Source organism: Dipodomys merriami, unplaced genomic scaffold, assembly GCF_024711535.1.
Source record: "Dipodomys merriami isolate MVZ:Mamm:240054 unplaced genomic scaffold, mDipMer1.0.p SCAF_12, whole genome shotgun sequence".
Lineage (NCBI taxonomy): Eukaryota > Metazoa > Chordata > Mammalia > Rodentia > Heteromyidae > Dipodomys > Dipodomys merriami.
This window is the reverse complement of record NW_027202493.1, coordinates 46,488,151-46,503,223: the sequence shown is the minus strand read 5'-3', so window position 1 is coordinate 46,503,223 and position 15,073 is coordinate 46,488,151. Positions and strand designations below refer to the sequence as shown.

At 53.3% G+C, this 15,073-nt stretch overlaps 1 protein-coding gene across 1 annotated transcript in view; it reads right to left on the bottom strand.

The window, feature by feature from the left end:
• The window catches only part of Csmd1 (CUB and Sushi multiple domains 1), a 1,029,359-nt gene that overhangs the window by 81,055 nt on the left and 933,231 nt on the right, over window positions 1–15,073 (bottom strand). The window contains exons 41-42 of the mRNA XM_070015936.1: window positions 12,494–12,703; window positions 1,488–1,676 (exon numbers count right to left, since the gene is read on the bottom strand). Coding sequence (XP_069872037.1) covers window positions 1,488–1,676; window positions 12,494–12,703 — 399 coding nt within the window. The remainder of the gene's footprint in view (window positions 1–1,487; window positions 1,677–12,493; window positions 12,704–15,073) is intronic.

The window sequence follows — 15,073 nt, the reverse complement described above, 5'->3', positions numbered from 1 at the left end:
AGGATGATCAGGCAGTGGAGGGGAGCCAGGATCTGACAGTGCCCATGCGGGCGGGCTCTCTGGAGAACCGCGGGGGCCGGGCCGTGCAGACACACCCAAGGCAGCCCCGGCACGACAGAACAGGTTCGTCTGAGCAGAGGTAAGTGGGGCTTGAAGTCCGACACACCTGGGTTTATACCCTGCCGGGCGTGCGTTCTGCACCCAGCTGCGCAGGTGCAGTGCGGCCAGGGCTAGAACACACGGAGCCCTCGCACCCTCGCCGGCTCTCAGACGATGCTCCGCGCCCCGCCACCGCACCGCCCCTCTGCAGACAGCAAGGCCCCGTCCCTCCACGAGGGAAACGCAACTTCTCCCACCCTCCTGCTCTCCTGGACCGGCCATTAGAGCTTGCTCAGCAGGCTCCCCATGCAGGCCTTCCCTGGCCGAGACCCTCTGTGTCACCAGGAGGAGTGCCACCTGGCCCCCAGCGGGCCTGCCCGCCCGGCAGCTGGCTGAGACCAACCCCCCTGCCCCCCCGCCCCCCGCCTCCCCCTGGGGCCACGGCTCCCTGCTCCCACTGACAGCAATGATACTTACAGACCAGTTTAAAAACTTATATGCATGTAAGATACCTAACAGAATGTACATCTATAACATATACTTACATGCATGTAAGATACCTAACAGAATGTACATCTATAACATATACTACATCTATAACGTATACTTATATGCATGTAAGATACCTAACAGAATGTACATCTATAACATATACTACATCTATAACATATACTTATATGCATGTAAGGTACCTAACAGAATGTACATCTATAACATATACTACATCTATAACATATACTTACATGCATGTAAGATACCTAACAGAATGTACATCTATAACATATACTACATCTATAACATATACTTATATGCATGTAAGATACCTAACAGAATGCACATCTATCGCATATACTACATCTATAACGTATACTTACATGCATGTAAGATACCTACCAGAATGCACATCTATCGCATATACTACATCTATAACATATACTACATCTATAACGTATACTTACATGCATGTAAGGTACCTAACAGAATGCACATCTATAACATATACTACACATCTGCATGTCTCTGGTTCCCAGCCTATCATCCACAAGCCCCCATCCCCTTGGCCTCACACACGGCTGCAGCCTGGGGGATGGGTGCTGGCTTCTCCCAGACCCGTGGGCTCTAGCTGCCTCACTGTTACTGGTGCTGCTTTCCTCGTTACCGCTATAACCTGCCGGAGCACAAAGCTGCTTTGCTGCTTTGCAGTAGGGGAAATGTTCCTGCAACACCAAGCAGAGTGAGTATGTGCACCACCGGAGATGCTCGTCTGGGCACGCTTGCTTCATGTCCAGTGCGCCCAGACCTGGAGCAGAGGCGGCGCCGCCCGACCCCTCCCCCTCCTCCTCCTACCCCCCCCCCCCAATGGCAGAAGCACCCGGCAGCCTACCTACCATCACAGCGCGGGAAGGGGAAGTTCCAGCTCCGGTCGGGGCCGTGTCTGCAGGTGAGCACGGGCTGGCCCAGCAGCACGTACCCCGGGTAGCACTCGAAGGAGATGGCCTGCCCCACGCTGAAGTCTGAGTTGATCATGTACCCGTTCTGGAACGGGGGTGGGTCCGGGCAGTTCTGCAGCTCGTAGGCTGAAATGACAAAGGCAACGTCAAGCTCAGGCTTGGAATGCGGCGGGGCTGGCGCTGCTGTGGGTGCGCTCCGAAGGCAAACAGCGGGGAAACGCTCAGAGAGAGCCCCGCGTGGTCAGACGCCACCTAGAACCCGAGACCCGGGAGGGTCAGCAGCTGCGGCAGCTCTAACCCCGACCGCCCGCCTCCTAACACACGTGGGCTGCATCCCATGCTTGGCAGAGTCCACCTGGGGAGGGAAGGAATATAACACGGTTTAACTTCAAAGTAATAGGAATAATAAAAGGCCCCGGGAGGCTACGGTGAGCTGCCCGAGGCTCCCCTTCTGATTTAAGGAAGAAATGTGCAGTCAGGCAGTGGTGGCTCCTGCCTGTGATCCAGGCACTCAGAGCCTGAGGTCTGAGGATCCCAGTTCAAAGCCAATCCAGGCAGGAAAGTCCGTGAGACTCTGATCTGCAGCAAACCTCTCAGAAGAAGCTGGCAGCGGGGCTGTGGCTTACGTGGCCGAGCGGTAGCCTTGAGAAAAAGAATGCTAGGGACGGGGTGGGTCTGGTGACTGTGCCTGACCTCTGTGCGATTAGAGACAAGTCAACCTGGAAATGGAGTGTGACCTCTGTCCTGGCAGTGACACAGCTACCGGAGCCCTGAACGGGCCCTTCCTCCCCCATGGCCTCCTCCCGCGTGACACCCACTGCACATAGCCTCCCCGTGTGGCCTCCCCGTGTGGCTTCCTCTCCATGTGGCCTCCCCCCGTGTGGACTCCTCTCTGAGCACTTTTGCTCCCAGAAAGGACCGAGACGCAGCTGGAGCCACGCATTGCTCTGTGTTCCTCTCACGGAGGGCTGCTGGGAGCTGGAGGGTGAGACCCCCCCCAGGGCCGGGGTCCTGTGGCCCAGTGAGGAAGAGCGAGCCAGGACACCCCCCACAGGCCTCGGAAAGAGAAGCGGTGAGGTGGGGGGTGTTGAGCAGCAGCTAGAGGCCAGGGCTGCGGAGGGGCGGGAGGAGGACACGAGGAAAACAGCAGGAGAGCAGCAGAGCGTGGACAGTGCAGGGGCTGGGGAAATGGGATGACTGAGGCAGCCCGTGGAGTCCCGGGAGCTGAGGCCAGACTGGAGAAGCAAGCGGCTCCACGCGGAGCTGGGTGCGTGTCAGTCAAAGGGTCTGCAGAATATGACCATCAGGACAACGCGAGCCCCTTGGAAAGGCAGCGGCGGATCCCGGGACTGGCCGAGGTACTGACCCTGAGAGACACGACGCTTTTTGTTCGTGCTGAATGGGCGGGTGGCACGGTGCAGTCCCCCCTTCAGAACAGCACCCGGGAGGGCAGTCACGTGCCGGCCGTCACCGCGACGCAATCGGCCACAGCCGACATGAGGACAATTCAATCAGCCTTCATCTTAGCCTCACTCTGCTCTTATTAAGACCTCGTCTATGGAACCATTTCAAGGAGAAAATGCTAAAGGCTTCCATATGCATTTACCCTGCAGTGACCCAAATGTCCAACACGTGACACTTATTCTCACATTATATCCATCTGTCCATCCGTCTGTCCATCCGTCTATTATCTGTTACATCACTCAGTAACAACACACAGAGACACATCATGCATGTGTGTGCACACACGAGCACACACGTGTGCACACACGCGTCGGCAGCTGTGCAGGGGTGGAAGGGAAGGCATCCTTCATCCTTCCTCGGACCCTCTCTGGCGGAGGGCGTGAGCTGTGAGCCTCCGCGTGCCCGACAGAGGCGGGTCGGCTTTGTTGGCGCTGTGGCCTGGGGGAAGGAAGCGGTGGGACAGGGAATCTCCACAGACTGGACGCACCAAAGGCGCTGAGGCCTACAGAGCGCGCTGCGTTTCTCAGGATAGAGCCGCCGTGGCGGCGTTCCAGCCACCTGCACGCCTGAGCACGCCCTTTCTTACACGCCATGTCCTCCAGACAGTGCCCGGCCAGGGACAGGGATTCCCGTTCAACCTGACTCTGGTTGGCAGGCCACAGAACGCTAGACCCTCCTCCCTTGGTTTAATCATTGCTACCTGCGTAGCTGCACGGTTTCTCTGAGGAGACTCTTACGCAGCTGCAAGGACTGAAAGCAAGAAATTAGGGCTCAGATGGAACCGAGAGCATCCTGAGGGAGCTGTGGCCTTCGGGGCAGTCAGACAGCCTGGAGTGGGGAAGGCCAGCTGGAGGCTGGATGGGCCGGCCCCACCTTGCCTGCAGGGCGGGGGGGCCGTGAGACCTGCATCGCGTCCCTGCCTCACCTCTGCTCTACCACATCAAGAAGACACGGTGCTGCGGGGCCCCCGGCCGGCTGGGACCGAGCGAGCTCCCCCACGGCCGCCTGGCACGGTGCGAATGGCTTCGTGAATTCAGAGGCTCCCACCGATGACACCCGGAGGTGCAGAATCGCTGTAGACTTAGGATGAAGTGTGAGATACATGTTTAATTCATAGGAAGGTCAAAGACAACTTTCCCACTCTAGAATGTTCTTTCCCTATAAATGCAAGCAATTGTGATGTGTCTTTTCATTATAATTTTAATATAAAATTAACTACCAAAAAGCGCTCTGGCACTGCTCGATGGGAAGGCCGTGACATAACCCTACTAGGGCGATTAGATAGAGACATTAAAAAGTATTCCAGATCAGTAAACACCGCGAGCACAATTATTCCTAATGAAATTCACAGTACTCGGGATCATTAGCAAAAGAAGAAGCGCGTCTACCCCACAGTTTCACTAAATGGAATTTGCAGTCTCGCACAGAGTAATGGCTGTGAGGTCTAGAAAATGATTTTCACTTCCTTTCTGTCTTCAAATAGATTATTTGGTGGCTGAAATCTACATAATGTGACACTTCAATGCAAATTGTGCAGTTTTCCAAAAGAGAAAACTGAGGAGCCAAGGATGCACCGAGGGCGCACAAAGACCAGGGGCACCCACATCAGTGCTGACCGCTCCTTGTTCATGTGCTCACTCACCAGGGAAAAGCAAACTGCTTATCCCATGACAAACCCTGTTCATATGATCTTTCACATTAATAAACACGCTAGAGGTATCATGAAAACTGTAATAAATATAGCCACGAAGACAGCAGAATGGAAAATCAAGTCAGGTTTTCTCTCCAACCCATACATATGGGCATGCGGTGCACACACAAAGACATACAGACTGTACACACACACACACACATACATACATACAGATAGGCACAGACATGTGCGCCTACACACAAATACACACATCCTTAAACACAGACAGAAGTGCACACATACAAGCATGTGTACTTACACACTGACCTGCACACAGACATACACACTTACACACTGACACACACACCTGTACACATACAGACATAGACATACACTGGCACCCACACCTGCTCACAGACACACACTGACACGCACACCTGCACACATACAGACATACATACTGACACACTGACACACACACCTGCACACATAGACATAGACACACACTGACACACACACCTGCACACATAGACATAGACACACACTGACACACACACCTGCACACATACAGACACACACTGACACACACACCTGCACACATACAGACATAGACATACACTGACACACACACCTGCACACAGACACACACTGACACGCACACCTGCACACAGACACACACTGACATGCACACCTGCACACATACAGACATAGACACACTGACATGCACACCTGCACACATACAGACATACACACTGACACACTGACACACACACCTGCACACATAGACATAGACACACACTGACACACACACCTGCACACATACAGACACACTGACATGCACATCTGCACACATACAGACATAGATACACACTGACATGCACACCTGCACACATACAGACATAGACACACACTGACACCCACACCTGCACACATACAGACATACACACTGACACACTGACACACACACCTGCACACATACAGACATACACACTGACACACTGACACACACACCTGCACACATAGACATAGACACACACTGACACACACACCTGCACACATACAGACACACACTGACACACACACCTGCACACATACAGACATACACACTGACACACTGACACACACACCTGCACACATAGACATAGACACACACTGACACACACACCTGCACACATACAGACACACACTGACACACACACCTGCACACATACAGACACACACTGACATGCACACCTGCACACATACAGACATAGACACACACTGACATGCACACCTGCACACATACAGACACACACTGACATGCACATCTGCACACATACATAGACACACACTGACACGCACACCTGCACACATACATAGATACACACTGACATGCACACCTGCACACACATATATATACACTGACACACACTGACATGCACACTTGCACACAAACATAGACACACACTGACATGCACACCTGCACACATACAGACATAGACACACACCGCCACACGCATTTGCACACATACAGACATGTGCACATTCTGTACCCCCTACTGTGTTCCCCCTGGCCCCAGTCCCAGTCACCCGCAGACCCCTGTGCTTTCCCCGGGACCCCGTGCTGAGAGCGAGTGCCCGGAAGAGCTGCAGGCACAGCACCGGGCCCTCATCTTGCTGCTGGAATCTGAACACGCTCTGTAGAACCGTGTGCACAGACAGCACGGGGGACACTGGCCCATGTTCCCACTGTGAGCAGGAGCTTCCTCATCAGACCTTCTTTTTAGAATGAAATCATTTCTTCTTCTTTGCTGTATGTGTGTGTGCACACGTGTGTGTGTGTGTGTGCGTGTATGTGTGTGCGCCCACAAGTGTTTGTCCTGTGGCTCGAACTCAGGGCCTGGTGCTGCCCCTGAGCGTCTTTGCTCACAGCAAGGGCTCTAACACTTGATCCACAGCTCCACTTCCGGCTTTTCACAGGAGTCTCACAGACTTCCCTGCCCAGGCTGGCTTTGAACCATGATCCTCAGATCTCAGCCTCCTGAGTGGCCAGGATGACAGGCGTGAGCCACCTGTGGCCAGATTTCAATTTTGCTTTAAATATTGTTAAACTCAGAGAAATGAATCCTCTCATATACCAGATGTGACTGGCGATAAACAGTTAAGAAACACAAAATCAGAAGCGGCTTGCCTGTTTGGGGAGGGAGGAGGAGGCAGCGCCGCTGAACAGGCCCGAGCTGTCAGGGCAGAGCGGCGGAGGGGCTCTGTGGGCGGCGCCCAGCACAGTGCAGCTCAGACCAGGCCACGCACACCAACCTCCCCGGGCAGCTCCGCCACAGCCACCTTCGCTCAGGCCCACGGCCACGGGCCGGCCTGCTGGAAAAACGCAGCTCAGCGCATCTCCTGACTGCGGCTGTGTGATTCACGGACGATGTGAGAGCCCCCTCAGTTCTCCGCAGGGATGGAAGCAGCCGAGCTGCTGACCAGCCTGATCTAATACTCTCACCACACTCTGTGCTGGGCTGGAAAGAGGGCCACGAGGGCTCTGCACCCCCTCCTGCAGTCCCACCCTAGCCCTCCTCTAGATGGTTTTTCCTTTCCTTCCCTTTCTCTTCCCTTCCTTTCTTGTCATGGCATTTAAGATGCACATGCAGCCCTCAAAATACTTCAAACGTGCTCCCGCCAAGGCTCACCGGTTCCCCACACAGCTCAGAAGGACCAGGCCTGTGGAGGTGTCGGTGCTGCCCGGGTCCGACACACCTGGGGACCACAAATGTGTCTCTTGGGTGTGAGGAGCCGGGAAAGAAGTTAGAAGATTTCCTGGGCCTGATTTGCCTTTGTTTCGGTGGAATGAAATGGAAAATGAGGAACAAGGCAGTTGGAAATGTTGCTTTTACTTTGGGCAAATGCATAAAAGGACAAGCAAACACACTCAAGCTGCAGGAGATTGGCCAAGGATGACGTCTGTGTCCCCCAAGCCCAGGGACTCCCCAGTGCTGCGGCTCATCGTGGCTGAGCTGCAGAGCTTGAGGGACAGCACCCAGGCCCAGAGTTCAAGCCCCACAGCCAGCCAAAAAAACAAAAAGACCCATACACATATATACACTGGGTAGTGTCTGGGAATGAGTTAAGATGCCCCCACAAAGAACTATGAGGAACAATTGTGGTGCTTATAATGAGAATTATTATTTCACTTTCTGTATCTAAAATTCTATAGTTATATGTACAAGTCGTTTAGATGCACTAGGAGAATTTCTCTAGGAAATACTTTAAATGTCTGACATTTATTTTCGATTGGATCAGTAAATCTGAGGCTCTGCGTTCCCCTCTCAGATGTGTGCTAATTCCCACTGCGGCACAATTCCCACGTAACGCTGGCCCTCACGGAGCGCGAAAGAGGGCGACGCCAGGTACTCCCAGGGCCGCTCCTGCTCCTGGAATCCCTTCGACCTGTCCTGCTGGGTCCTTCTGACACACACAGTCCTGCCCTCTCAGACAAGGTCAGGGGTGAGGTTTTCCTGAGACAGGAGGGGGCCCCGGGAGGGCAGTCAGCGGGCCATGGGGGCCGGGGGGTTATGGGAACAAAGCCGATGCCCATCACTGGTACTCCCAGAAAACAGGTGTGTTCTCCACCGTGGAGATGCCAGGCCAGGGCACACGCAGCCTTGCTGAGGTCAGCCTCAGGGGTAGAGACCAAACCAGGCTAAAGCACCACCACTAGCCAGCTCCCCAGGAGAGGGGGCAGTGCCGGAGAAGCCTGGAATCCACCAGGTGACCCACAGAGCCCGGGGGGCCTGGAAGTCCAGCCAAGTGACCCACAGAGCCCGGGGGGCCTGGAATCCACCAGGTGACCCACAGAGCCCGGGGGGCCTGGAATCTACCAAGTGACCCACAGAGCCCAGGGGGCCTGGAAGTCCAGCCAAGTGACCCACAGAGCCCGGGGGGCCTGGAAGTCCAGCCAAGTGACCCACAGAGCCCGGGGGGCCTGGAATCTACCAAGTGACCCACAGAGCCCGGGGGGCCTGGAATCCACCAGGTGACCCACAGAGCCCGGGGGGCCTGGAATCTACCAAGTGACCCACAGAGCCCGGGGGGCCTGGAATCCACCAGGTGACCCACAGAGCCCGGGGGGCCTGGAAGTCCAGCCAAGTGACCCACAGAGCCCGGGGGGCCTGGAATCCACCAGGTGACCCACAGAGCCCGGGGGGCCTGGAATCTACCAGGTGACCCACAGAGCCCGGGGGGCCTGGAATCCACCAGGTGACCCACAGAGCCCGGGGGGCCTGGAATCTACCAAGTGACCCACAGAGCCCGGGGGGCCTGGAATCCACCAGGTGACCCACAGAGCCCGGGGGGCCTGGAAGTCCAGCCAAGTGACCCACAGAGCCCGGGGGGCCTGGAATCCACCAGGTGACCCACAGAGCCCGGGGGGCCTGGAAGTCCAGCCAAGTGACCCACAGAGCCCGGGGGGCCTGGAATCCACCAGGTGACCCACAGAGCCCGGGGGGCCTGGAATCTACCAGGTGACCCACAGAGCCCGGGGGGCCTGGAATCCACCAGGTGACCCACAGAGCCCGGGGGGCCAGGTGACCCACAGAGCCCAGGGGGCCTGGAAGTCCAGCCAAGTGACCCACGATGCCCTGGGCAGCTGCTCCCTCCATCAGACCTGCTCCACTTCGGGCCTGTCCCCCAGCTACGGCACTGGATCATTTGCGAAAAAGTCACCCTGAGGTTCCTCACCCCCAGATGTGGCTGGCTTCTTCCTGGTAAACGGCTGGTTGGTTTGTTTTCTAAGCCTTCATTTGAAAATGTGAAGTGGTGCCTCAAGGCAGGTCCTTTGTGCAGAACTGCTTTGCAGATCAGTGCTGAAGTGGAGAGCTATGCCTGTGGTTAAAACTTATGATTTTTTCCTTACATATAGTTTAATTCCTCAGAAAGGCTACCTCACAGGTCTACAAAATAAACAGCCGGATGAGGGCACTGGGAAGGCGGGTTGGGGAGGGGAAGTGGGGAAGGGGAGGATGAATGAAGTCATGAAATTCAATGCCTAGTCTTCAAAATTAAAAGAAGAAAAGCGGAGGAAAGGGGAGGGGTGGGGAGGGATGGGAGGGTGGGGAGGATGAAAGTGGCGCACTGCACTGCACCCATAATCTGATTTGCTGAACTACTTAAGGATAACTTTTTAAATCCTTTAAAAATTCCTATGTGTACTTTTTGTGCTTTACTTTCCTGTTTGCATACATTTTGTGGAAAGAGACTCAGGACAGAAGTCTTAGGGGATGCAGAGATTATGAGGGCTTACCTAGCCAGCCCACTACCCCGAATAAACCAGAAACAACTGCATCATCTCGTGAAAATGCAAAGCTACGCTAGAAACCGGCGTGTGGACCGCCAGCCAGCTCACAGAGCCGTGTCTGAAGCTCCCCTCCCAGCACCGACCTTCACAACGGTGATGATGCGGGTTCAGTCTTCACCACTCTCTAATACCATCTGCTCGCCTGTAATTTTGAGCAACAGTACTAAACCTTGTCAGGTCATTCTGAGAGTTGTATGAAGTAGCGTGAGTGAAGGGTTATATGATCATCCCACAGGACACTCAAGAAACATTGATGTCCTGCTGTGACATGGGTTAAAGATGACCAGGACTGAATAATAAAGATGGGCATAAAAGAAAATACAAACATAATGCAGCAGAGTGAAGAGGAGAGGTGCTAAAATTTCATCAGAATGAAAGTAACACATATAAGGCAGGCTCGGGGATAAGAGCTGCAGGTCTGGCCGCGCGGCGGCTCCTGACAGACACCGCGTCTCACGGGGCTTCAGCAAGGACAGCTACCTGAAGGAATGGTTGTTCTTCGCTATTTCAGAAATTCCAAATGAGTGACAACCAAGGTGTTTCAGAACCCCAGCCATCCTCAAAGCTTCACTTTGGTTTATTACACTGTTTTTCATCGTGTGTGTGTGTGTGTGTGTGTGTGTGTGTGTGTGTGTGTGTGTGTGCATGTGTGCGTGTGTGTATTTAAGAACAAACAAATTTCTTTTTAGGCTGAACTTGCTCGTTAAAAACTGAATAGTAAGTGGTCAAGGTGGCTTTGGTGAGTAGAAGGTAAACGAGACCGAGGAGGTGACCGCTGTGAGCCGCTCACAGAGCTTTTCCTGCTAACCCCACACCGGTGGGAAACGTCTCATCTCCATCCATCCACCCAGGACTTTCCCCAAACCCTTAGGAAGACCGGAGGCTGGGTTTTCTCTGTTTCCGCTCTCCAAGTGCACTTGTCTTTGATTCCTCTGGTGGTTACACGGCAGGATTCCTTTTCCCCTCTGACCTGGGGCTTGGCCAGGAGGCTCCCAGGAGGCTGGAGTGGTTCCCCCCCCCAATCTGACTCCTGGGCGGCCCTGGGCCTGAACTGCAGCTCCTCGCATGGTTCCCTAGCTGTGCCAGGTCCTGGTGCCAACCTCGGCATCACAAAGCCCAGAAGTGGGGGCTGAGAAGGGCCGTGACATGTCCTCATGTCCAGTCACAACGCAGAGCCCCGTCCCAGCTCTGAAATCCTGCAGACAGCAATGGGAGGGACCCCCACCCACCCACCAGGTCCTCTCCTGGAATCCTTCAGGAAAGCCCTGCTCCACCGCAGGGACCGACCCCTACGCCCTTCCCTTTCTCCTTCCTTGGTTGAAGCATCTGACAGGCTCGATCTGTAGAGAAATCCTGCTACACAAACACCGTCCATTTTCTCCATGTGTCAGAGCCCGTCTCCTCGTAAGCACTGAACGCTGGGGAATGGATGGCAGAACCAGGCAGTGGAGCAACAGTGACACCGACTGAGAACCAGTCCCAAGCCAGCCCTGTAGCCCCGACTCTCCATCAAATGTGCAGCTTGAGACCAGCTCTGAGAAACTTCAGAAGAGCACAGAGCCATGATCGTGTGCGGAGACACAAATGCCAGACCCTGCCAGCTGTGCCTCATCCTAGACAGACCCCTCCACTGAGGGAACAGGAGCTGCCGGGGACACGTGACAAAGACGAGACCATGGCCACACGAGAGGGCTGTGTGTGCGTGTGTGTGTGTGTGCATATCTGTGTATGTCTGTATGTGTCTGCCTATGGGTATATGTGTGTGTATGTGCATCTGTGTGCATATCTGTGTATGTCTGTGTGTCTGTGGGTATATGTGTATGTGCATATCTGTGTGTCTATGAGTGTGTATGTGTGTATCTGTGTGCATATCTATGTATATCTGTGTGTGTCTATGGGTATATGTGTGTATATCTGTGTATGTGTGTATCTGTGTGCATATCTGTGTATGTCTGTATGTGTGTGTCTATGGGTATATGCGTGTATATCTGTGTATGTGTCTGTGTGTGTCTATGGGTCTATGTGTGTGTGTGTGTCTGTGTGTATCTGTGTGTATATCTGTGTATGTCTGTATGTGTGTGTCTATGGGTATATGTGTGTATATCTGTGTGTCTGTGTGTGTCTATGAGTATGTCTGTGTGTATACCTGTGTATGTCTGTATGTGTGTGTATGGGTATATGTGGGTATATCTGTGTGTGTGTGTGTGTGTGTGTGTGTGTGTGTGTGTGTGTATGTGTGTGTGTCTGTACCTAGAGGGCTGCATCTGGCTCTGCTCTTCCTCTCAGAGCTCTTAGACACAAGCTTAAGGCAACCACAACCAGAGCCCAATGTGCCACCAAAGCTCAGCCCACTGCTGTACAACATGACACCAAAGCTCAGCCCGCTGCTGTACTACATGACACCAAAGCTTAGCCCGCCTGAGCAAGCTTTTAACCAGCACAGGAATTCACATTTGAATACACCTGACATACAGGACACGTGTAGCTCTTCGGGGGTGGTGTGGTCCTTACCTTGGTAAGCAAGCTTGAACCCCTGCCGGTTTTGCGAGTGGTCACTGTAGAAGCGGATGAGGGTCTCATGTGTGGTGCTCAGCAAGGCGAGCGGCAGGTCCGAGCCGCTGAACTGCCCGATCAGGGGGCTGGTGTGGTAAGGCCCGTTCTGAATTTCCAGGTAGTCGTGGTTAGCTTCCGTGGAGAAATTCAGAAACTGAATGTGTGCACCTGCGAGTAAAAACCATGGAAGATGACTGAAATTGCACCTTGAAATCTGTAAAGGCAGGGCTCATCTTAATGGCTCTAACTGTGTCTGAGAGACGGGACAGGCCACGCCAGAGGGCGGCCGGCTCTGGCTCACTCGGGACCCCGCTCTGAGGTCCTCCCGCACCGTGGGCAGCCCTGGCCCTGCTCCACAGAGACGATAGGGGTGGTGATTAGTACACAAAGCAAGACACAACAAAACCCATTTTTTCCAGTTGCTGCCAGGTTGATGCTCTCATAAGGGCAAGGCTGGGATTCTGGGACACAAGTTCATCACAGCTTTGTTAAGGTTGGAAAAAAACAAAGCTCCAAACTTTAGCTCTTAACTGGATGGTCACACAGTTGCATTCATTCAGCGAGTGACCATTTTCAATTGTACTGGGCATGGAGAATGAGCCAAAAATGTTTGTAAGAAACCAAAGGGAGGCTCGAAATTCTAGCCGGGAGCCTGTGCGGCTCCACAGACCTCAGCTAGTCCCGGTCACGGAGCCCCGTGTGCTCACGCTGCCGGGTGCCTTGGCAAATTAGACGGTCAGAAGCAAGGTGGTGTGGAGTTGTGACATTAGGAAATGCAAATGCCCATCTCAACGGTCTTAATTTGTTTGAAAATTCAATAAAGAACTCCAAAGACATGAGTCTCGTAAACCATTGCATTCTGACTGGGTAGTCAAACCTAAACTGAGAATGCCGATGTCTGTCTTGAGAATTTTGCCTCTGAGTTGTTTTTCTCCTCTGATTCTCCTCCTGCTATAGATGAAATCCAGGCTCCGCATCGGAGCTTTGTTTGATTCTTTTCCAGCAAACATACATACATGTCCTCAGCTGGGAAAATCGGAGGTAATGCCCAGAGTGCGAGGCTCTCTACTTGTAACCATAGAGAAACTCTGAGGTGCACACATCTTCCCCCATATCAGGGGACAGGAGACCCCGATGAGTCAGACAGCAGTGCGACAGAGGGGAAGGTAAAGGAGCAGTGTGGGAAGGAAAACTTTCCCAAGTGTGACAGAGCTTATGGCTTAGAAGGAAGTCAGTTCCCTGAGTGAGGGAGGAAGCTGTCAGCATCTGACTCACCAAGGCTTTACTTTCTTTGGTTTGGCAAGAAAATAAGCTGGACAAGAGCTCACAGCCTCCATCTGAAGTTCAAATCACCCCACTTTTTCTTAGAGAAAAGTGATTTGCATTAATATTTGCTCAGCTTAGCTCAAAAGAGCAAGGATTAAAGAAAGTAGAATCCGGCAAACTTCAAAAGCGATTGAATAGAACCTAAACCTCACCATGTCTGCCGAAGCTGGGAACTGCTTCTAGGACGGGAGCGACAGCCCAGCTGTACCGCCAGGGTCCGGTGGCGACCCTGAGTCCCGAGCCGCGGCACAGCGCCGGCACAAAACAGCCTGTCCGCTGGAAGGGAATTGTCAAATAGGGCTCTTTATTCAGCAGAGAGCTGTCCATATGTTTTGAATCTCAGCAGATTTTACTTTTCTGGTCAGAAGAAACTGAGAAGCAGGAAGATATAAGAAGGAAGAAGAAGTGGGAAGGGGCCAGGGCCATCTTTGTCTCTCAGTGCTGAAGTCTCTGGACACACCACGGGTAGAGGATGGGCCAGTACCCAGCACCCAGCACACGTGTGTGCATGCATGTGTGTGTGCACGCATGTGTGCGTGCGTGTGTGCGTGTGTGATTACGTCTGTGCAGAGAAACCAAGTCTGTGCAGCCTGCAAAGTTCCTTTGACAGCTCTCACAGTGGCCCTAGCAGGTTGCCGGACTGAGGAAGCTGCTGGAATCTGCATCCCTAGCCCAGCACAGGACAGCTGGACATGGGGCGGGGGGGGGGGCAGGGAAGATGGGAATTTGCTGAGAGGAGCTCACTGCAGACATGTGCAGCCAGACTCAGGGGCACCGTGCGGAGACGTCGTTTGAATGACAACAGCAGATCAAGGGGCAAGCCAGGGAAGATGGACCATTTCTCAGAAACAGAGGGCAGAATAAATACGGCATTTTACTCGTGTGGAATTAGACATGAAATGGAAAAGGAATTATGAAAATACAATATTGTGAGAAAAATTACCATTTTAAGTAGGATAAAGCATCCGGCTACCTATCAAACCACACTGACGGCCTATCAAGAAACAGAATGGAGCCCAGCTTAAAGCAAATCTGGCTTAACGCAAACTCTGTCTAATTTTCATCACACTGTGTCGAGTTTGAATCCCAGGGTCCAAATGAGCATGGCCTACTTATCCTTCCATTATCTCCCCAAGTATGTTAAACCTCTGCGGTCACAACACCCAGCCCATCTAAAAGAGGCCTCTCTGGTGAAATGTGCTGGCGTGCGAA